At 50.5% G+C, this 24,564-nt stretch overlaps 1 protein-coding gene across 1 annotated transcript in view; it reads right to left on the reverse strand.

Annotated features, from left to right (window-relative positions):
• Nucleotides 1-24,564, reverse strand: part of TOX2 (TOX high mobility group box family member 2) — a gene marked incomplete at its 5' end in the record, with an annotated part of 163,944 nt that overhangs the window by 45,820 nt on the left and 93,560 nt on the right. The window contains one exon of the mRNA XM_082491048.1: nt 18,741-18,986. Coding sequence (XP_082347174.1) covers nt 18,741-18,986 — 246 coding nt within the window. The remainder of the gene's footprint in view (nt 1-18,740; nt 18,987-24,564) is intronic.

Here is a 24,564-nt window from a genome sequence, read left to right on the forward strand (position 1 = left end):
CATGCCGAATTCAAAGTGGCTGAGAAGTCAACTCTGCTCGTGTTAAATCCCTCCATTTCTATTCAGTGATAGATACAGAAGGAATGAACTAGGAAGAGGTTTCTTGGAGGAAATATCTTCCTTGAGCTAATGCCGTTTTCCATAACTTTGGCTCTTGACAAGACTGACACATCTTCGTGTAAGGGAGAATGAAGCTCATAAAGTCTGGTTGTGATATATATTGACTTTAATGATCCATGTTTTCTAAATTACCCTACATTATGTACTACAAAGGAGCCATCTTCCTATAGCCATAATTGTAGTTGTTCGTCTAATTTTTCCCCAGCGAACTTTCAATGTAAGCTCCAACTGAAGCCCAGTTATTATTATTCACAGTGTACACGGCACTGGCGTCTGCCAAGTGATTGACTGGGTGTTAAAAATGTTACTAGCTGCATCCTCACACCTATTTATTGTCATTATACAGCCAACTTCCCACACAACACAAACACTGCAAAAAATGTAAATACAACGGAACACGATTTAAAATTATTGCCAAGAACCCCACTCCCGACAACCCACAGCGACCTCTGGCTGGAGAGCCAGCTCCGCTTCCACGCACGCATCCTCCAAGGACAGCCGAATAACGGAGTTCAGCATCACCCAGAGAACACCAGAGCAAAAAATCCGGTTGTAATAACTAAAAACCTTTGACCGTTCATGGGCAACAGTAAAAATCAACATGAAATTCACGGGCACTAGCACTTCCAGAGAAGTGCGGTACTTCTCGGTGAATGGCTCAAATAAATCAGTGCAGCTGAATTGTTGCTGACTGCACTAAATTCATTGTACTGTATATGACTTTTCTACTTCAGTGAGAAAGCAAAGCAGAAGGGAATGAAGCAAACTGTCACTCAGGAGAATTCCAGCTCCAATCAACCATTATGGAACAGGAAATCCAAATTTTCAAAGGGGCCTCAACTTAGTCCTGGATTTTCGAGGCGTAAGACCCAAAGCATAAAATGGAAAGTCAAGGACTGCCGCAGGCAAAAAGTTTTCCTGTGCAGAGCTTTAGTTCGCGCACAACAGCAGCGTGAACAGACACGCACGCACAAACCATTCCTCGCTCGTGCACGGAGCTTGGAAATGCAGCTCTGTGCGAGCCTCGCAGATTCAGGCTTTCCCCTCTCCAATCCCTTGGAAATTTGCATCGGGGAAGATCTATCAGGTCACTTTTCACCAACGCTCTGCGACTGTGAGCAGCCAGAGAAAAACTGCTTTTAGAAGTCCCCTCCCTTGCTGGACCTCGTCCTCGCCCACACGAGAGCCCATCCACAGCCAGCGCAACCTTACAGACCTTTCCTGCAACAGGAATACCTCCGGGGTTGGCAGAGGAAACGCTGACAGACCCATCCTGCGGAGCCACACGTGCCCACATCCCACGGATCAGCAGCAGTATTGCTCTTCCACTTGGCATTAACGCAACACCCTCGTCAGGGCATAATAGGGGGTGCGGAACTTTGGCTTCCATCCCTTCAGGAATCGGGTCTCTGCCTTGTAAAACAGCGTGGCAGAGTCACAGACGCTGAATTATAAAAGAAGGATGTTCAAAACGAACCGTACCCCGGGTGGGACAGGGATCTCTAATCCGCCTTGCAAATTCCCTGACACAGTGTGTACGGGTCCCCAGTGCAACCGGGACTCCACCAGTTCAGTCTTTGCTTTTGTGGAAGGATTAAAAAACCTTTTGTCTTTCTGGCTTGGCCTCTACCGTTTCATTCTTAGGGCAACACTTGCTTAGACGCTCCGTAGATGCTGTAGAGCGTCCACAGAGATGATGTAGATGCTGTAGAGCATCCACAGAGATGATGATGTAGGTGCTGTGGAGCATCCACAGAGATGATGACATAGGTGATGTAGAGCATCTACTGGCCACTATGGAGGGGCTGAATCTCTGCCAGCAAAGGACAGTGGCTGAAGAAGCAAGGACCCCCTGCAAGAGGACAAAGCAGAGCAAGCGGTGCTTGGTCCTCTCAGGGAGTTGAAGGGATAGAGGGAGTAGGAGGACCCATAAGTACAGATCTTTCTGTCTTTCATTCTGCAGTGCAGACACATTAGAATTGAGCTGCTTCTTCAGTTACAGCTCCCTGGCATCTAAGACAGCCCAGTGAGAGCCCTGTAGTCACTTCTAGGGCCATAAAGACAATTCTGCCTCCAGCAAATATCTGCTCAATGCCCAGACCACCTCTGAGCTCCACAGTGTGGGTCATTTCTGGACATTTCTCATGGACCTCCAGACCTTCTACATCCCTCAGAGAGGCCTGGTTGTACCCTCAGCTCTCTTACAGGAAAAATGAACCCAAATGTACGTTTTTATGGGACAGCTGCAAGGGGAGCTAGGCTGTGGTACTCATAAGTCCTATCATAAAACGTAAGCTCAAAAAGGAATGGGTTTCCCAGAAGAGAGAACTTAGCCAATACTACCAACCAAATGAAAATTGCCTGGCTGTGGAGGCTGAGCAGTGGCTCGCCCCATCATGCTGGGTGAGAAGGCAGGTTCTATCTCACCATGCCTGCCAAGACACGGAAATCAAAGCAAGAACTCAACTTCAGTTGCTGATACCAGCTTTGGGTTTCACGAGGGACAGCTGGGAAGGGAATGTGTCCTAGCTATCCCATTTTCCCCTCTTGCCAGAACCGGATGTCCTCAGTTTGGCTCAACATAAACGTGAAAGTTAACAGGACTGGTCTTGAAAGGCAAGTGATTTTCTTGCAGGTAAGCATGCCATCTCCTCCTTCAGATTAATGCTAACCAGATGGCCAACTGTCTGTAGACTGTTGCTAAAAAACACAGGCTGAAATAATCAGCGAGTCTCTAGGACAGACACAGAAAACTGATATAGAACTGGAAACGTGCCATGAAAAAGCCCAACTAGGGAGAAACTTGGAGCCATGCGCGGGATTGTCTCCAGCACTGGGCAGAAACCTCCTGCGATAAAGCAGGTGGATTGGCAATGGCAGATGGATGGTTTGTACGAAGAACATGAAACCTGCGCTGTGTTAACAACTGGAGCTCAGCTCTTCCAGAGACTATTTCTGCACATGCAAACCACACGCACATGAAAAATGCCCCTTCAAGAGACGGCTTCCAAGGGCTGGTCTGTCCCAACGGATTGGCATTAGTACCATCCGGGAAAGAGCAATGGGACAGACCTTCTCTTTCCATTAGAGAAAACAATGCTGATGAGAGACATTAAAAAAGTTTCAAGTAATAAGAAGTTATTAATGCAACGAGGTTTAATTTGGGAATGTGCCCAAACCTCCATCCCTACTCTGTCAAGGTAAAGAGGATCCAGGCTTTGGGGGCAGAGGGAAATGACGCAGATGCGGCTCGCGTTGCTACACAGCAAGGACAGCGGAGTCAGGATGGATTCAGTCTTTTGGGTTTTTTTAGCAATGTTCTATGGCAAAATCAGCAGGTGTAAAGTGTTACCGGTAGCCCAGAGCGGACACGGCTCGATTCCACCGCACTTTACCCCAAATGAGACATGATACGGGTGAGATGGGACCTGGTTCTCCTCAGCTTCAGACTAATTCCAGTTAGAAATTAGCTTTGGATTTATTACACGTAACAACTACCTCCTCCTCGCCGCCAACGTGCATTTTAACATTTACTACCGCAACTCTCTATCTTTTTGTTATCTCCATAAACATTAAAAAAAATATCTTTTTGGTGTTTTCACCCGTCTGGGGCAGTGAGTCCCAGAGTTCATCTTGGCCCCCGTGGAAGAAAAAGTATTCCCTTTTATTGCCCTGAACTTCCAAATCGCAGTTCCTGTGAAGTTTCCTTGCTAGGGGATATTCCTGCTCTAGCTGCTCTAGCTTGTTCTTTTATCATTTCCATTATTTTATTCACCTCCTTCTTAAACTTACCATATGCCATTGTAGAGGCGCTTTTCAGGCCCATGATAATTTCCGGTTCTATTGTCTGAGCCTTTTATTTTTTTCTTTCTCCTTCTTGCCCGAGACAGGCTGACCAGCACCGTACACAGTATACAATCCTCCAAAAATCCCCCATTAATTTCTCCTGTCTTCTAACCCCTTGTCCCTGCGCAGGGTTTTTTTTGGGGAGCAGCCCGTGTGCTTTCTGGAAGTTAATTTAGAAGACTGCAAGCTTTATGAGTCATGAATATTTTTCTCCCCATCATGCACTAATTCGCATTTATCAACACTGAACAAACCGTCTTTGCAACCCTGCAGTCCATTTCCCTCCTATGTTTAAATCTCTCTGAATTCCCTTTCTCCTGCCCCAAATATGTCCGATTTCTTTGTGTCACCCTCAAATTTTATTCCTCGCCACCTACATCCAGCATCGTTAATAAAAACAGCATAAACAACATAGCGTCCAGAGCAACGACAAAACCTTGAGAGACCCCCACAAATCACGATGTGTGTGGGTCTTTAATCACTGCTTTGCCTCCTGTTAGCCAGACAACAACATAATAAAGAACGGGAGAGATGGGCAAAATGTGCTTCTCTTCGACAGAAAACGTCCTGGCTCAGGACAGCACCCCTTGATTGACCCCACTCGTTACTAATCCAGAGAGGTTGTTGAGGCCCCATCCCTGGAGCTGTTCAAGGCCAGGCTGGACGTGGCCTTGGGCAACCTGGGCTGGTGGGAGGTGTTCCTGCCCAGGGCAGGGGGGTTGGAACTCGATGAACTTCAAGGCCCCTTCCAGCCTAAACCATTCTATGATTCCCTTTTCTTGCTGCCACACCTCAAATCACCCCAAATCCATCCACCTCATGCAAGGAGAAGGCATGTTCTTCCCAGCTTGCCAGTCACCCCATCATCTCCACTTGCTCCGCCACCAACTTCGGCAGGAACCAGAGGGGAAAGAGATCGGTTGGTGGTGAGGGGGAACCATGTCCAAGGCAGCCCCAGCTGCAAAGGACACGATGCCCATCGTGGGGCTGCCCACGTTGGCCATTACGTATCTGCCTTTAGATTTCAACTCCAGAGCCATAAACAACGCAAAATCAGCAGGCTTGAGTCAAACCGGCATCCCTGCCTCTCCGCCGGGCACGGATCCTGCTCCCTCGACCAGCGCCGTGGTGTTTAACAGCTGCCTAGTGCAGGTTACAGGACACCTCGATCCATAATGAGAAATGCCCGCTGCAAGAGAGATAAGTGAGAAGTATAACGCCGGCAATTTCTACGGATGTTGAAGAATTGCGGCAATACACTTCTCCCTCCCTTGCGCGGCCGTTCGGAGAGACCAAACAATTTCCATGGCGTAAACAGAAGGTTCCTAATGGGATTCTGCAGAGCTGGGAAACAAATATAACAGCCACGCAGAGCATTAAGGAATGCTTTCCAGCCAGCAGAGCCGAAGTGAAACACTCGGACATATAACATTACCAACTGGCTCGCTGCCATGCATCAGATGCAGAAACATTTTTCTCTCTCTGTGACAAGCTGCATCTGTAGCAATCATTATAATTCCTCTTGACATCGCATCCCACACCTCTTCACGGAGGCAGGGCTCAAGCAGCATTCTTCATTTAAATGGTAACTTTGATTTTTTCTGGGCTAATGGGGATGTGAAGTGTTTCAGCCCCGTACCACCTCGGCAGAAGGGAGCGCTGCCGGGAGCTGTGTTTTTCAGGGTGTGCTTTACAGGTTCAACATTTTTGGTCTCCTGGGAGGGAGGGGGTGTCTGAATTTGGCAACTGGACGTACCCAGATCCACACCCACCCCACCAGTATAATGCAGGTAAAGATTTGGGCTGTTTGTTAAAGACAGGGAAATCCGACTCAAGATTCACGTTTGTGTTCTTCTTTGCTCTCCACCATCATTCGCGCTGACAGCAAAGCCCACCGAGTCCACGGGCGGGAGAAAACTCCTCTGCAAAGCCCGGGATTACCATTTATATTTACCAGCTGAGGAAATCTTACCTACCAATTAGAAACCATTTCTCCCTTCCCTCCCAGTGATCAGCCGAGTGGCTGATGTAGCTCTTTGATCTCCTCATTGCATAACAAAGCCTGTTACAGCCTATTATTTTTATTGTAAGCACTTTCTGTTATTTGCCTCTAAAACCGGCTCCCATTTAAATAATAAAAAACAGACTTACTCAACATGCGCACACCTACAGCAGCGAGTAGTCATCATAACCTCTACAGCTGAAACAAAAGCCACGGAAATTTCCATCCTTTTGTGCTCTCCTGCCCCGGGCGTGCGCTGGTGATGGCACTGACTCTGCCTCCGAAACCACCCACCGCAGGGCCCTTTGGGCGTGAAACTTCTGGAAGGCGACCGAAAGAAAGCCACGTAACGCAGCGTGTGTGTGTGGATCGGAAACGAGCCTCAAAGTTGCACGGACCCTCCTCGTCAGCGAGGAAAATCCAGGGTGGGGAGTAATTGCTGGAGCAGGTTGATGCGAGCTGGTAACACTCAAAGAGGAGGCAAATGACAGCTAAGAGATGAATTATGATCGATCTGGGGGATAAGGGCGATTAAAGATGGGCTGCAACACGGATCAAAATGGGCAGGATGGATGGCAAAGAGTTGCCAGACTTGCTCGTTTGGTGGGATAACTGACAGCACACCTTTTTTCCTGCATCCAAGTCACTGCTGATTAAAACCGGCAAAAATTATTCTGTTTACAGCTGCCTGATGCACTTCACACAAGCCTTTATGGTGCATTGCGATGTGGGGCGTGAACGCCCGTGGGAGCATGAAGACTCGACGGTGCAGCAGAGGTTATGATGCAAATTAAATACCTTCACTTGCCTTTCGGAGGCTCTTTGCAACTGCACAGCCCCACGGCCACCACAGTTCCTCGTTATTCCCACCAAAACAAGTGCACATCGCAATGAGGGGAGTGTAGCACCAGCCGGAAAGGACGGCAAACGAGGGGAATATATGGCACAAGCGCCCAGTGGGATGGAGGGAGCTCTGTTGCGATAGGATGAGGGGGAATGGTTTTAAACTGAAAGAGGGCAGATTTAGATTAGATATCGGGAAGAAATTCTTTCCTGTGAGGGCAGTGAGCCCCTGGCGCAGGTTGCCCAGAGAAGCTGTGGCTGCCCCATCCCTGGAGGTGTTCAAGGCCAGGTTGGACGGGGCTTGGAGCAATCTGGGCTGGTGGGAGGTGGCCCTGCCCAGGGCAGGGGGGTTGGAACTAGGCGGTCTTTAAGGTCCCTTCCAACCCAAACCATTCTGTGATTATATGGTTTATGTGGGATGGAGACCCAAGGCAAGTATTGCAGGTGTTGGTTTCTTCTAATGCAAATTGGGAGACCAAAGTGCTCTTAAGCCCCTGGTCCCAAACTGGGACCCCAAGCTCCAGCAGACTGGGGGCTGGAACTAGATGATCTTCAAGGTCCCTTCCAACCTAAACCATTCTACGGTTCTATGAGTCTGCCTCTTTAGCAAAGCCATCTTCCCCACATTAGACCATTACTGTCACTCCAGAGAGGTGGCAATGAAAGCTCGGCTTTGTTTTGCACCCCCACGCCGACAGAAGTGACAGGCAGCGAGCAGGAATGGGACGTGGGACAAGGCAGAGACACGTGCCTTGGGGATTAGTGCCGCCTGGAAATCCCTCTGCTTTCCCATGCACTACCCAAAGAAAAACAAGTCCTCAGATAACCTGTCCCCTTGACCCACGTGCACAAAATAAGGCACAAAGACAGTATTTTGGGGAGAGTGGAAGCCGATTCTGGTTGACCAGCTGCAAGAGGGATGAGCACATCCAGTAAGAACCTGCAGCTCTGCCATGAACTTTTTACAGTGCCGGTACATACATATAGCCTAGGATGCCAGTGAAGCAAGGTCTCGGTTAGCAGAGAGTCCCTGGAAACACATAAGTCTTAAATTTATTTACTGTTCCCCAAAGGGTTGTGGTCTCTGAGGTCCAAACAGGACCTAAAACCTTTTCCCCAAAGACCACCAACCTTTAAGCAAAGACGATCTGACAAGGTTTATCTCATGCTGCAGTGAAGGGCAAAGGCACTTTGCAATGCCCCAAGGAAGTTCACATGGGCAAGGGCGATTCCGACACTTTCTCACTGTTCAATCTTTTTATCTTTTCTAATGCTAACTGACATAATTTCCTACATTTTTACAAATCGTGACAGGAAGGAAGGAGATGGCAGAGATGGTCCCATAAGTACACCAGAGCCCAAAAAGCCCACACAGGCTCCATCGCCCGAGGCCAAGGTGACAAACCCTCCGCGAGGAGAACTGGCCGTGTTGGGACACCCTTTCCTCAAAGCCACATCCCAGAGTCCAAAGAAACTCTCTTCCAAACCTCTAGTTCACTTTTCAAAACATGGAGGGTTCATATTCTCATTTGCTGGACCTTTTGATGTCAACACGATGCATTTTTAACCTCACCCAGGAAAACCAGCCAGAGTGGGGTTGTTTGCTAAGAAGGGGAAAAAATGTCACCCTGCAGAAGTACACAGCCTAAATCTAAAGGGTTAAAACCAGGTCAGCAACAGGCAGCCATCCACACGCCTGCAGACTAGAGACGAACGCATTTTAAGATCAGTATCAGTTCCTAAAAAAGATCCATCCCGTACCTTCAACATATTTACTCCAGTTATTTGATATTGTTCTGAAAACCTCCTTCATGCCATATTAATCTTATCTGCTACTGTAATTCACAGATTTTATTTCCCACTATATTTTTAATTTATATCATGTTTTATTTATACTACTGTCTTTTATGAAACCCCAAATTTCAAAACTGACATGAGCATTACACACATAAAGTAGACTTCTTATTATCAACATGGCAGAGGAGACAAAAAATGACAGGAATAAATCTTAGGTTTTATGTTGGCGAGACGTTCTGCAAAGTAAGTGACATTTCTCAGCAATACAAATTGTACATTAAAAGATAATTTTCAGAACATGATACCAGCTACGGAGCGCAGCACCATTACGCAAAGTAATATCGAAGCTGTGCTTTAGCAAATGCTGTTTTTTATGTTGTACTAGTTTAGCATCAAGATTACATCAGGTCTTGTGAGTAGACTTTGGAATGATTAAGTTTGCTGTGCACAAAAGCCAGTTATTTGGCAAACTGTCAACACGCTGTAATTGATATTTTAATTACACTACTAATACATACATGCCGTTCGCAACGAGCCTCCTCATTGGTGTTACACAAACTGCGTATTTATAGCGCTGATTATTGTTCCAAAGAAGTTTGCTTAAATGCAAACTTAAATGCCATCGGTAATACTTTAAATGGCTATAAAAGCAAACCAAATTCTTCCGCAAACGCTTAACGGCAGGCAACGCGCAGCCCAGGGCAAACAAGAGGGACCATCTCACTTGACATATGTTCTGGGGGTAACGTGTGCGCCCTCCCCGCGGCTAGGGCACGGTTATTTTATGGCTGATAAGGCGACTCTTTAACTAGTGGGACTGCCCCGGAGCCACCGGCTTATCAGAAAGATAGTGGCCAACTCAAGGAGAGGAAAGAAAAGATTAGGAGGATGAATTTCTATGGAATAGTTAAAAGGTGCAGCACAACGGGATTGTGATGTAGCACAGAGACGCTGCTTCAGTTACCCCACGCTGGGATGGGACCTGCTGTCTTTCCGGCCAAGTGACGAGTACAGGGAGATAAGGACCCGGTTTGCAGCTCAAAACCAAGAAAGACACAAACAAGAGAGCCACTTCTACAGCCAGACTGACACACACGTTGGCTCCCACCGTGCAATACCCTTCCAGTGCGGTACGATGTGGTGCTGTAGGTAAGAGCACATTTTCCTACATCCCCTCTTTACGGGACAGCACGAAAAGGGTGGCCACGAGCGTGTAGCAGTGGCTGCAGCATGAAGAAGGATGGACGGGGAAGAAAACACCTAGACCAGGGGTGTGATCAACAGGGTGTGTGGGCACTGTGTTTTACAGGCAGCACATCTCCTGTGCACCTTTGGCTGTCACTTTGCACCTGCATATTGTTTTTCTGTCTTGCCTCTGTAGGTAGTAAGTTCTCCAAGGTAAGGGTATCTCCTCCCTGTAGGTTTTGCACCGTGTCAAGCACCTGTGGCTCTGGCCCAGGTATGTATAACATACATGACATTACAATTGTAACAGCATGTAACCGTAATCATCGTCATCATCGTCGTCATCATTGTGATACAGTAATATGGAGCAAAAGTAATTTATAGGTGGATATCAAGGAACATGTCCTAAGGGTGAGACCTCCTACAGGAGGCAGTAATCCCCCACGACTCATCCTTTGAGAGGTGCCAAGTGGACATTGTCACAGCACAGCAGGTTCCCCCCAGGCAAGAACCCAGCACCGGCTGGCGGAAGCCTGCAAAGCTCAGGAAGACCTTTGTACCTCCTGGGAACCACCAAGCGCTTTGTGTATCACAGGTCTCGATCTATCTGCCCACCTCCAAGCAGACACGCCAAAGGGAAACTGGGCCTGAGAGGTGCTGACCGTCAGCCAGACCCTTCAGCCGTCCATAAAATTTGGAAGCTGCAATCGAGCCTCTTCCTTTGGAGGAGCCGGGCTTTTAGGAGGAGACTGTCTGCAAAGGGAAAACCCACTTTATAAAGCGCCAAGGGGGAGACACACAAAGACGTGAACGGGAGCAGTGTCCTCCTCCCCAGGTCGGGTACCCGCCTGCCTTTTGAAAAATCAATTCTCAAAAAAACCCGTTGGCCATTTCCCTACAAGCGCAACACACTTTGGCAGCGGCGGCGCTGGCTCCCCACCTCCTCACCTCCTCCACGCACAGCGCCGGCCCGACGCAGGCAGCAGGCACGCTGCGGTCGGGGGACTTCACGGCACGAGACAAAAATAGGATTTTAAACCACTGGAAAAAACAACTTGGCTTATGGCAAAATGAATTAATTCGTGAAGTGCCGTTGCTCTGTTGGGGGCTGAGCGGAGCCAGAGGGGATGGACCAGTGTGAAAGGGGAGCTGGGACTGCATCGGCCTCTGGAGAAGCCGTTCTGGGCGAAGGTTGGGGGGTCACCTCGCTGGGGGTCGCCGGCAGCCTCCCCCCGTGCCCAGCTGAGCTGCCGAGGAGCAGTTCTCCCGCAGGGAGGCGGCTCTGAGAGGTTTTCAGGAAAAAAGGCAGGTTCCCACGCAAGATCCCCACCCCGGCAGGTGAAGGTCACCCTCTCCCAGACCTGGCGGGCCAAGGTGACACCTCGCCTTCTTCCTTCCCGTGGTCGGGGAGTAAATCCTGCATTACCGAGCAAAACCCGCACCTGCTTTGCTTCTCAGCTGTCACAACAGTTCACGTGCGTGAAACGTGTTTCACGACCCCTTACGTTCACGGATCTCAGAAATGGGATACAGGCGGGTGAATCCAAGGACCGACCACGCACAGGTAGGAGCTTGGTCCCTCAGGCTCCCTCTTCTCATGCACAGCCCGGTCCTCGTAAGCTCCGCAGCACTCGCAGAGTTGGGACCTGACCGCGACTCCCATCACCCCGACTCTCTCGGGCGACTCTTGGCAGGGACCGCTCAGAAGCATTCGCATCAGCTGCGTGAAAGGAGGGGCTGCTGCTCTGCGGGGAGCTCGGACCGGTGTTCAGGATGACCGGGAAGCTCAGGGAGGACCTCATCCACAGAAGAGGACCCGTATTCCCACAGGGACCCGCGCCTGCAGCAGCTCTTGCTCGGAGCGCGCGGGCAGGAGCAGCAGCATCCCCGCTCCCCCCGAACGCAGAGAGCTCAGCCACGACGGCTACAACTTCAGAGAGTAACTACCCATACGTGCCCCCTCCTCCGAGAAAGCATGTTTTTAAACACACACAAGAACAATTTACTCCTCGATCGGGAATCTTGTCTCCCAGGTTCTGACCTGGAGTGAAATTTTACGACCAGGCGACGGAGCTCGGGGGGGGCCGATGGACGACACGCGGAGGGAAGGGGGCTTTTTAAATGAAAATGCCAACAGATACTTAAAGCCAGAAGCATGTGTGGGTGTTGCTAAATTAAGCTCGCAAGTAGGTGGGGCAAATGCCTTAAACGAGTTTGTGAAGGTAAAATAACGTTCATTAAAAATAGAAAAACAACTGAAAAAATATCCTTTGTATTCAACTTCACACTCGTACATCATAATGTTCCAGTAAAAGCCCATTTTCCCTTGAGATAATAAAAGAATTGAATTTTTCCTTATCGGTCATCTATTTTTCTAGCTAAAGCTATTACTCCCTCTCTGTGGTTGCTAGGCAACAAGAAATATTAATAGCAGCTTTTATTAGCTTAGCTTTAGCAGTGGAGTACCAGAATGAGAAAATGGAAAACATAAATGTGTTACATAAATCTTTCAACCTTTCAGGGTTTGTGTTAGTCTCTGTTTTCATAATGATTTATTGAAGTGATGGTTCATTTATGAGAAAAAGGAGTGTGAAATAAGAAAACGGAACATTACCCTGAAGGACTGTTTGAAAATAAATAATTATAGGAGGTGAAGAAAAGCTGTTTAAAACCATTTTTCTGAGTTTTATAAAATTTAAAAAGACATATTTCTTTCATTTATTGCCTCTGAGAAAAACACTAGCAGGGAATCGCAAACAGGGCTCTGCTTAATACAAAGAACCCTTCACGTACGGTCGTATTATTACTATTTTCCACCAAGGGCTCGTGTTCGGGGCTTTCGTTTTTAAATACTGAACCATTAATAAGCTGAAAGACAAATTAGTCAAAACCTCAAGCGCACCACACCAAATTGCCAGCGCAAACTTATCCGGGACTGAAACACGGGGGACTCTGCAAAGTTTTTGCTCCCGCTGACACGCCGCCAGCCTGCGCTCTGCCGGCGCTGGCTACGCGTCGCCCGGCCGCCCCTCTTGCCTCTTGCTTTATTTATTAAGGCTCTTCCGAGGAGCGTGAACTCGCTCTAAAGGGCGCTGCGGCACGTACATCGCATGGGGATAGAGGGTACTTTAAATAACTTACTTTATCGGGCAGCGATTTGAAATTATTGGAACATTTATGTATAGGAAGTTATTTACCAACCACACGTAAGTCGTATTGCCTACTGGGATCGCGTATTTCCGACGGCTTAGATAAAAGACCGGCATTCTTACTTGGCTTTCGCGTCAACGTCTAATCGGTTTCTTTCTTATATCCGCTACCGGAAAACTTGCAGTGCTGGCCGGCTCCGTACGGCCGCGTCTCACCGCGCTGCTGCCGCCGAGCACCCTCACCGCCTGCCCACCGCTCTGTCCTGGGCCACCCACAGACAACGGCCGTTGTCCCTCCGGCCGTTGTCCCTCCGGCTCGGGTTGTAAATAAGAAACGAGCGGCGGTCTTGGGAAGGATGGGAGCTGGGGAGAGGTCTGCGGAGCCAAGAGAGCTGCCCAGGGCGCTGGTCTGGCAATCCGCCCTCAGGAAGACCTCGCTCGAGGTCTTTTGGTGGGCAGCAGAGAGGATGCTTCTCCTTGGAGCCCTGCGCCATCCCCACCGCCCGGGCATGCTCACCCCAGCTCTGGGAAGGGGTCACTTTTCCTTCGTGTTTCTCACGTGGGAGACAGGCTGGTGTGTTACCGCTGAGCCATTTTACTGATTTCCCCCTCTCTTCCACAGCAAAGCCCTGTAGCGGTGGGGAACAGCTATTTGGGTCGCAAAGTCAACCCACTAACTCCTCAGGAATTTCAGGGTCGCACTCGTCCTTGCTCCCACAGTTCAGCCCTCATTTACCCTTTAGTCTCTCCCCTTCACATAAGCAGGTTCCACTGGTAACTCAAAATTTGACGTCTTTACACCATGAACGTGCTTTTCATCAATGGAGACTTCTAATATTTGTTAAATAATCTATTTTCACGCAACAAACTGAAACGAAGAACTTCCAGGCTGTGGCTGCAGCTTTTTTTTTTTTTTTTTTTTTTTTTTTTTTCACTCGAGCAGAAAACCGTTATCCCACCGGGCTCAAGGAAATGTTTGTGCCTTTAAAATGGTCACAAAGATCTCTCATTGTGAGAAGCACCGGGAAGACACAGACATGGGGATAGTGGCCAGTCTCTCCAGTCAAACTCCGCAGACCTGCTACAAAGCCAATGTTTGCTCATAACAGCTGCCACTTGTCCAAAATGATGCAAAAATATACGGCTTGTCCTAATTTCACCCGGCCAAGGCAGAGCAGGAAAGGAGCGGAGCGGCTGCAGCCCTACAACACAAGCCACGGGAAAACAGGCTGATTTTTTGGCATGCCCCAGCACGGCAATGGCCTTTCACAGAATCCCAGACTGGTGGGGGTTGGAAGGGCCCTCCGGAGCTCCCCCAGTCCCACCCCCCGCCAGAGCAGGGGCACCTCCAGCAGTGGCACAGGACACGTCCAGGCGGGTTTGGGATGGCTCCAGAGTGGGAGACTCCCCCCCTCTCTGGGCAGCTGTGCCAGTGCTCTGCCGCCCGCACAGGAGAGAAGTCCCTCCTCAGGTTGAGGTGGAACCTCCTATGGTCACATTTGTGACCGTCACCTCTTGTCCTGTCACTGGGCACCACTGGAAAAAGACTGTTCCCACCCCCCTGGCGCCCTCCCTTGAAGGATTTATAAGCGTTGATAAGATCCCCCTCAGTCTTTTCTTTTCCAGACTGAAAAGCCCCAACTCCCTCAGCCTTTCCTCATAAGAAAGATGCTCCAGTCCCCTCACCATCTTCGTAGCCCTTTGCTGGTCCCTCTCCAGCAGCTCCCTGTCCTTCTTGACCCGGGGAGCCCAGAACTGGACACAGTGCTCCAGCTGTGGCCTCACCGGGGCAGAGCAGAGGGGGAGGATGACCTCCCTCCACCTGCTGGCCACACTCTCTTTGACCAGGTTTGAGGAGCAGGAAGTTTCAGGGTTTCTGCGCGGCGGTGGCAGGCTCCAGGCAGTGCTGTGCCCCCAGCCCGGAGCTCCCGGCTCCCCCCAGCCCCGGGCAGCACCGAGGCACCGGGCACCGTCCCACCCGATGAGCGGAGATAGACGCAGCGCGCTCGGCCGCTATCTCATATTTATGTAAATATGTTTGCGCCGCGTTGAAGATTCTTGGGCTCTGACCTTGATCGCCCTTTGTTTCTGTCAAATATGTTCTGCCAAATCCCTTCTGAAATCTCATTTATTCCTTAACCTGCTGGCGATTGCCACCGGTTCGGGGCGTTCCTCTGCCCCCTGCCCTGCTCTCCCCACCTCCCAGCCCCGCTGCGGCCCCAGCCCGGCAGCTCTTCCTCCCCGGAGGGCTCCGCAGCCGCTTGTCCACACCTGATCGGATGTTCACAATGGGCAAAGTCATTCTCTTTCCAGGGAAAACATCTTTTTTCCCCTTATTTATTTTTTTCCTTAATATTCCCATTTCTCAATGAAAATCGCATCTCTCCTATTTTCTTTCTTTCCTGCCATTCCTCCTCTTTCCTTCCTCTTTTCCCATAGCAAAGAAGAGGACAGTAGGAAAAAAAAATAATCCACTGTATTAAGAATTTTCTGTTTGTTTCTTGTCACCAACACAAAAATAACACGCCTTCCCCAAACGAGCCAGTGTCCCCCTCCTCCCCGGTGTCCCTGCACCCAGCTCCATCGCTCTTCCTAACGTCACATCTTCTGCCATGTCTCTGCCTTCTCTTATCCATCCCTTCCTGCTCCTCTCCAGCTCCCTGCGCCCCACCTTCAGTGTCTCAAAACTCCCTTGACTTCTAAAACCTGATGGAAATATATAATTATTAATAATAATAACGATGATGATGAAATAAAGTAACAGAAACAGCAGTGATGGAAAAGTAGAGCTGGTCCGTGGAGCAGAGCGAAGCGCGTCCGGGCTCAGCAGAGGCCACTGGTGTGGAGGCTGCTCTGGATGATGACGATTAAGGGATAAGGAAACGTAGAGGTGACAGTTTTACCCCATACAGATCCTTTTCTCGAAGGAGGGGCTCCGGCTCCTGACACCCCACGGCTGGGCTGGAGCCGGGACTGGGGTCTGGCGCGCAGCAGATCCCCCTTCACCCTCCAGCTCTCATCCTGCCATGGGAATTTCTGTGCCGGTTTAAACCCGCTCTGACTTGGTATTTGTCTGCATAAAGGGAGCAGCAGCCTTCTCCCTCGCAGAGGCACCGGGAGGCTTAATTCAATCGAGGAGTCGTGTTGGGACACGCCAGGACGAGAGACACGCCAAAGGGGACAGCAACCTGCACTTGTGTTTCCCTTATTCACTCCTGAGCTGTAGAGGAAAATACCAATCCCACAGCTCTCAGCGAGTCCCAGCTCACGTCTTTTCAGCAGCTTTTCATGAGGATGCCTTAAAAAAACAATCCCAAGGATCAAGCTACGATTTTAGAGAAGTCAAACCAACGTCTAAACATTTTACCTTGAATTGCTTGTCATTTGTCACTCTATAAAACCAAAAGACGTGGCAGCCAAGGCAGGAAACGGCGGCGTATGAAAAAAAAAAAAAACAACCAAACCCACAACCGGTCTGAACTACAGCAAAGATCAGCAGCAGTAAGGAGAGAGGCTCCCGGCTCCGGCATTTGCATGAGCAACCTCGGTCCCGGAACAAAGACAAACCCTCCGCACGCCGCCTCCGCCGCGCTCAGGCAGGGCTCGCTCCCGGGCTGCCTTCCCACCGCCACCCGTGCCGCGAGAAATCCTCTCTTTTTGGGAAGCGGTAGCAAACAAGCCCCTTCCTTGCCCTCCGGCAAACACCCACCCGAAGGCGGTTGACTTTCGGGCAGGGTCGCAGTCCATCACGCGCCCTGCGCCGTCACGCAGCGATGCCCGAAGCTTTCCGGGGCCACCACCGAGCGAGCTACGGCCCGACGGGCACGGGGGCAGGACCTATGAACCGTATGAGGTTAAAAATCCGTTCTGTCTCTGGGCTTTTATTGTTTTATTGTTCCCTCGTGTGCGCACATCGCTCCTGTTACCGCTAACAGGAGTCATACGTGTGCTGCGGGACGAAGGCTGCCGTGGCGGGCTGGTGCTGGAGTAAGGGAGCAATCAATTCAGGCATCCAAAAAAAATAATAAAAGGGGACTAGAAGGTGTTATTTTTCAGCGGGAGAAGTCTGGTGGCGTGGAAAAGAGGGTACGGACGGATTTAATTTTGACCTAAAACTGCACCGCAGTTCACTCCCTGATCTACTTCCGTGGCTGCTCGGGACTTGGGAAGATGTATTATAGCTCCAAGGGTTTTCCACTCAAAACTAAACAGTTTCGATTCGCTACCGGCCGGAAAATTCAGGGTTCACTGGATTTTTTATTTTTGTGGTAAGGGGCAAACAAATCTTAATCTCTCTATTCTACGTTTACAGCCCACTAAGCCCCCTTCTTATCTCCTCTGGCTCAGTCCTGATTTATTGTCCCGATGCCGCATTTGTAAAACAGTACCATAAAGTAAGAAAGAGAACATTTCCCAAGGACTCCTCCAAAATAAATTATTTCAGACGTACAGAAGCTGCTTAATAAATCCCACTATTCTTGTTTCTTTAGGTATTTTAGAAAGTGATTTATAAGTGCAATATCACCTCTCAAAAATGAGACAATCAACACAGGATAAAATTATCGTGTTATGAAAATAGGGGTCAGGCAAAGGGGCTGGGCTTTAAATTAAGCCGGGGAAAAATATTTCATCCGAAATTGACTCTTTTTGTCTCAGAAATGAATGTTTTAATCACCTAAGAACCTAAAAGAGGCCTAAGTAATATTTAATTCCACAGAAATACGCCTGTGTTCAATATTGATGGGCAGAACACGATATTTTTCTTAAACACACTAACAATGAAACTTGGGAGACGCAGCAAGACTTAAGAAAGCCTTGGGATTTTCCTAGACTAAGAGATAATATTCCATTTAAATATTTAAATATCACTACCTTTCAGGCCGTTATCTATTCAAGCAATCAACACCAAAGGTTCTCCAGCTCGCGCAGTGGCAGGCTCGCAGACACGCTATTTAAGTAAAATTAACTCTGTTTGATATCGATGCCTTCCAACCGCACCCATGAAAATCAACGATCTTAAGAGAGAAACGATGTAGAAAACTAACCATAGGGCTAAATGTGCTAAAGGGGAAAATATTATTAAACGGCAACAGTATTAATCCAATACCACTGTCAAAATCAAGTCACAACCTTGCCTCGGTGCTGCCGATACAGAAGCATCGTAAGGTCTAATTAGCCCTGAAGTTTCTTCCCAGAGCTGCGCTCTACCTCATTATTCCTCCCTTATTTATTCCTTCCAAAGAGTCATTTGAAACTTTGCGAGGTATCCCCTTGCCGCGGCGTGAGCCGAGAGGCAATTTGAGTTTGCAAGTGCAAAGAGGGATCTTTTTCCCCTCGAAATCAATAGGGCGCCTTTCCCTTCACCGAGCATCCCTGCTTCTCCTCCTGATGCCACCAGGGCCACCCTGGCAGCAGGACGCGGGGCGTAGGGGCTATGAACTAGGGGCTTGTGCTGGTCACCCAAACACGGGGTTGGAGCACAAGCACTTTGCTCGGTTCACTGAGGATGTTAAAAACAACCTCCCCCCCCCGGGTCTTGAGTGGTTAATAAGGCTCAGGAAGACACCAAACTGGAAATATGAAGTTGCCACCATGAACACGGCCACGCAGGTGATGGCTGGGTCTGCCACTGCACCCCGACCCTGGTGGAGACCAGTGCAGTGAGGCCATGTCACCAGCTCTTCCCAGCCCCTGGTGCAAACATCTCATCATTTATACCCTTCTACGTTCAACTGAACTCATAACACGACGTACAAAGCGGCTTTAACCAAAGACAGTAAGAGGAGAAAGTCACTGACCGTGGGTAGCTGGCTGGAGAGAAGATGCCCATCCTGACTCAACATGTTGGAGACCATGATGGCCGGCAGGTCCATGTTCTGGTAGGGGTATGCTGGGATCAGGCTGTTCGGAGGGAGGCTGTGGCACAGGGAGTGATATCCAGTTTCGTGGTCCACCAAGTGCAGGAGGGAAGGGTCAGGGAGATTAGGAGGCGTTATGGGAGGGATCTCATAGTCTTCGTTATTCTCATTCTGACCGTTGTACGTCTAAAACATAAAAAAGACAATTCGCAAAGCGTCACTGCCTCGTTCCTTCGCCAAAGAAAAGTGCAAGAAACCCAAAAGCACATTCCAGTGAAAATGGTTTTGTTTTAATGGAAAAGGCACCTCCAGCCCCAGACACCAGCAGGTCCTAACCACGTAGGAGCCAGGCAGCAAAGCGCGGCAGGGCTGCACCGGCCATCGGGACACCACGGGGCCTCGCACACCTCAGATCCGCCTGGGGCATCCGCACCGCTCCCCTCTCCCACGCTGCATCCCTCTCGCGCATCTTTACCTCGCCGAAACCTCAGCAGAGCCCTCCCTGCCCTGGTGGGAATCAGCTGAGCGGTGCTCGCGGAGCCCGTGGCCACAAAAGGGCCGTTTCCCAACCAGCCGCCGTATTTTTAAGGCAAAGCCCCTCTCCGGGCACCCCCGCTCAGCTCTTACAGTATCTACAGTTTGTATTTTCAAGAGTTTTTATGAGAATCAGCTCTGCAGAATTAACTAGAACGTGGGAACAAAATTCCCGTTGACTCCTCACAAACTCCAGCACGGAAGCTACGCTCAGGGAGAGAGATTTGGAAACACAGCCGTCGCGTGGTTTTTTCCAAATCCTTTAAAGAGCGCCTGCACGGCTCCGCCACACATGGAGATTTGTCCTTCCTTACAACCTCATCCAAATTTTATTTGGACAAGCGCTCCCTCACCTCCCCTCCAACGCTCCCTGGAGGAGACCACGAACAGGCAGAGATGTTGGTACTCCTCGTGCCCCCCCTGTTTTTTGGCGCCTTGCTTACTTCTAAGCGTTCCGATCGATACGGAGAACGAATACGCTATTGCACCTGTGCAATCTTTCTCACTTCAGACAAAAACCATATTTGCTTCATAATGGAAGTGTGAACCTATCCCAAATTATTAATTATCGAAGCGGAATATAATGAGTCTCTGGCAGAGGAGGCTTATTCTAAACGTCTAGTGTTTCACATATTATTACAGCATATGAAATTCTGATTAGCCATAGCATTATACACATGGATTTTAAGCTAAATTTCTCAGATCACCTAGTTTCACGGTTGGATTTTGACTTAATACTTGATTTAAGAGCAAAACCCCAGATGTGTGCGAAACCAGTTAAGCACTGTAGGCTTTATTAATCCCTTGCCCGGAGCTCCCACTCCCATCCACGCTCTTCATCCCCCCCAGGCTGCAGGGAGACAAACCCTTAATAAAATAACCTAAACCCCCCATTTAACCGGAATACAGAGGTCAGTGGGAGAGGCAGCGGGCAGCCAGGAGGCACATGCGGATAGGTGGGAGGGCTCCCAGCGGGATCGCTCCGGTGCTGCCTTGGGGGGGGGGGACGCATCCCTGCGGGTGTCGGAGCAGGGGGTGCCCCCTGGGAGCGGGTCCTCCTCTGCTCAGCTGCCCCCCAAGGGAAAAAGAGAGCGAGAAAAGAGCAGGTACTGCACATCCCGCCCGACCCTTCCCCTTCGCCTGAAATTCCCCCCCCCCCCTCCCCCCGACTGTGGGGAAATAGGAGTCTGCGAGAAACACAAGCCGGAGCCCGGGCTGAGACAGCTCCGTACCAACTTATTGTTCGGGGGAAATTCAAGCCCGGCTATTTTTCCAGCCCGCTCCTGTCTGGCTGCGGTATTACACGGGGAAGGCAGGGGGCTGGGAGGGGGTACACGCCAACAGACAGATAGATCCCATTTAATACGTCTAGTAGTTAGGTTTCTGTTTGGGCTACGCTCTTCGAGGTACACCGGTTCTTTCTCAGTTATTTAAGAGGATTTCGCTCCATGCTTTACGGAAAGGGATTTAAATAAATCATTGCATAGCAAACTTGTTCCTCTGACGGGTTTATTTTGGTATCAGGTATATAAGCAAGTGGTTTGGCCGTGCTTAACAAAATTATGTAAAACCCACTCAAAGTTTCCTAAAGCTCTCTTCACAACTACAAGTTCCTCGTGGTGCTGCCGAGCAGCTCACCGAAGGGCTTTGAGGCGGTTTTGTCCTGCTCCCCCCCCCCCATTTCTGCCCCCGCTCTATTCAGCGGAGGGGGTGGGGGGGAAACACCAACCAAAAAAAAAAAAAAACCCCAAAAAACAACCAAACCAAAAACAACCCCCAACCTGTTAAAAATCACAAAGCTTTCCGAAAAGCTACAGTATTGTGCAGACATATCAAATTACAATCAAAGCCGTACACAATCAAAATCAGATTAGACAATATCCAATCAACATCATCAGACGCGGGCGCCTGCCAGCTTTTACACCCTACCGCTAGGAACGATTTTCCAAAGCAAGCCGCCGGTACTCTATGTGTGCTTTAAACAGATCGCTAGAAAGATGAGGAGGGGCGATGAGACAGATAGAGGCTCGGAAGGGTGGGAAAGGGGGGGAGGGATTTGTTGTCACACACTGTGCCTATTGACACGGTGACACCTCCGTCCCCACGTAGGGTGGTCTCACGCCGCGCGCCGAAAAGTCGGCGTCTCAAACCGGGAACACCCAACACCGTGTGAGCTACGCTGCAGATTATATTTTCCATTCTTATGTTAATTGGAATGAAATTAAACAGCCAATTATACGTTATAAGGATACATTACAAATTAGATTAGTGAGCTGGTCTGAGCCCATTCATCCCAGCAGGGCTCCGAAGGCGAGCGCAGAGAAGCTCGCCCTGCTAAAAGGCTGCCCATCGCGGGACACAAAAAAAAAAAAAAACAAACCACAACCCCACGGAAGATCCAGGATTTTCCACTGTCAAACAGATGACAGTTGTTGGGATTACGCATTATTCCTCTTCAAATTAAAACACTGCAATCAGCTGAAACAACGAGCCTCTCCTTGCAAACCCCCTCCGGGCTCACCCCGCGGGGCACGTGGGTGCTGTTTGGAGAGGCAAAGCCCTGCTTCTGCCTGCCGCGGGACGGAGCACCGCAGGCACCCGCAGAGAGGGGACGGTGCCCGGGGACAGCGCCTGACCCCCCCACCTTTGCCCTCAGGACCCCCCCCCCAGCATTGCTCTGCCCCAGCTCCAGCGGCAGGGCCAGGCATGGGTTGATCAAGCTCGTGCGACAGCAAGTACGACCAACCTCCACCGGCGGCAAAAGCGTATTTAAAAACAGTTTTTCCATCTTGAAAGCCAAGTTTGAGCAAGGGGACCCCAACCGTCTCCGTCCGTCTGCAGATTCAGGGTCGGAGGACAGCGAGGTGGAGGGGAGGTGGCGTGGGGATGTGCAGAGGCGCATCCCTCTCGCTGCGCTCACGCTGCCTCTTCACCATGCCTCGTTGGGCCACAGCTCCCTAGATCACGGAATCACAGAATCCCCTAGATCAGAAAAGACCTGTAAGATCATCTAGTCCAATCCTTAACCTAACACTGACAAGCCCACCACTAAACCATGTCCCTGAGCACTATATCTACATCACCCTTAAGTATCTCCAGGGATGGGGACTCCACCACTGCCCTGGGTAACGCGTTCCAATGCCTGGTGACCCTCTCAGTAAAGAAATTCTTCCGAATATCCAATCTAAACTTCCCCCGTCGCAACTTGAAGCCATTTCCTCTCGTTCTATCCCCTGTTACTGCACAGAACAGTCGACCCCCACCTCTCTGCAACCTCCTTTCAAATAGTTGTAGAGAGCGAGAAGGTCTCCCCTCAGCCTCCTTTTCTCCAGGCTGAACACCCCCAGTTCCCTCAGCCGCTCCTCAGAAGACATGTGCTCCAGACCCCTCACCACCTTCATTGCCCTTCTGTGGACACGCTCCAGTGCCTCAATGTCCTTCTTGTGGTGAGGGGCCCAAACCAGAACTCAAGATGCAGCCTCACCAGTGCCGAGGACAGGGGTAAAATCACCTCCCTGGTCCTACTGGCTACACTAGTCCTGATGCAGGCCAGGATGCCGGTGGCCTTCTTGGCCACCTGGGCACGTGCTGGCTCATGTTCAGATCTGTACCTTCAGCAGGGGGAAGCATGGAGGGGTCCATAACGAGGAGAAAGGCTCTGGTTCCCAGAAGGTGGCAGCCGGGCCACATGCAGGACCAAGAGGAGTGAGAACAGGTAACCGCACTACCGGCTGCTCCATCCTGCTCGTGAGTACAGGGCTGGGGACACGCTACCGGCGTTCGTTAGAGAGGTAAGGCAGGATCGTTGAACCCTTGGAGAGCACAGGGTGACTGGCACATCAAGGTCCCACTGCCAGCGTTGCAATGACACCACCAGGCACAACCTCTGCTCCCAAAGCACCAGGGGGACTTGGAGACACCCCGACGTGGCTCCCCACCACAGGGACGATGTGCCAAGATCTCCTGGGCTTCCCCCACTCCCTGATGCTTTTCAGGAGAGGGAGACAGAGAGAGAGATAGGAGACACCCAAAACCCCAGGATCTGCAGGTGACCCACATGTGGGTGGTGGGGAAGGACACAACAGCTCGTGCAGCAGGAGAAGGCAGTGAGGGAGGCCAGGGAAGCGGTGGAGCTGGAAAAGGGTTGAGGAGCTGGCAAGTCCCCAAGGGCAGGAGGAGGGAGAACAGAAGGGGATACAGCAGCGCCCTGCAGGGTGGCCCTGGGCAACCAGGAGGAGCAGAGCTATTGGAAGGTGAAGAGGGAGGACGCGAGTCCCTGCCTCATACGTGCATGCTCAAGCGACAGCACTGCGCACGCCCTGAGCAAAGCTGTGCCGTCTGGGGGGCAGGAGGTTCTGCAGCGCACGTTTGTGGGTGCAGAAGCAGCTGGAGTTGAGGTTACAGCTCCCTGTACGGACACAGAGCTGAATCAAGAGACCGGGTGGAGAACAAGAGCTTTACAGGGGGACAAACTGGTCCCTCTGTCTCTCTCCAGTGGCCCAGGCACGGGAAGCATCAGTTTTAAGAGTAAAACTGGATCGTCTTTTATACGGCTGGATAAGCACCTGAATTATAAGCCCATCAAGTTCACAAAATCACAGAATCCCAGACTGGTGGGGGTGGGAAGGGCCCTCTGGAGCTCCCCCAGTGCCACCCCCCGCCAGAGCAGGGGCACCTCCAGCAGTGGCACAGGACACATCCAGGTGGGTTTGGGATGGCTCCAGAGGGGGAGACTCCCCCCCTCTCTGGGCAGCTGTGCCAGTGCTCTGCCGCCCGCACAGGAGAGAAGTCCCTCCTCAGGTTCAGATGGAACTTCCTATGGTCATGTTTGTGCCCATTACTCTTGTCCTGTCACTGGGCACCACTGGAAACAGACTGTTCCCACCCCTCTGGCACCCGCCCTTGAAGGATTTATAAGCATTGATAAGATCCCCCCTCAGTCTTCTCTTCTCCAGACTGAAAAGCCCCAATTCCCTCAGCCTTTCCTCATCTTCCCTACATGCCCTTAAGCTGCATCTGAAAATGACCATGGGTCATGGAGACGGCCCGATGGGCATGGCCACCCTGCACACCCGCTGCCGTCGGACTCCAAACCACACTCAACGTCACTGCTGCTTCACCTCGTGCTCCTACACCGTCCCTCTTCTTGAACTGCACATGAAGGCGAGCCCTGGCAGGTCCCGCCAGCCCCCCCGTGACAAAGCCCCCCTGCCCAAGCGGGGACGGGAGC

This window comes from Vanellus vanellus (assembly GCF_965231255.1).
Source record: "Vanellus vanellus genome assembly, chromosome: 15".
In the NCBI taxonomy this organism is placed as follows: domain Eukaryota; kingdom Metazoa; phylum Chordata; class Aves; order Charadriiformes; family Charadriidae; genus Vanellus; species Vanellus vanellus.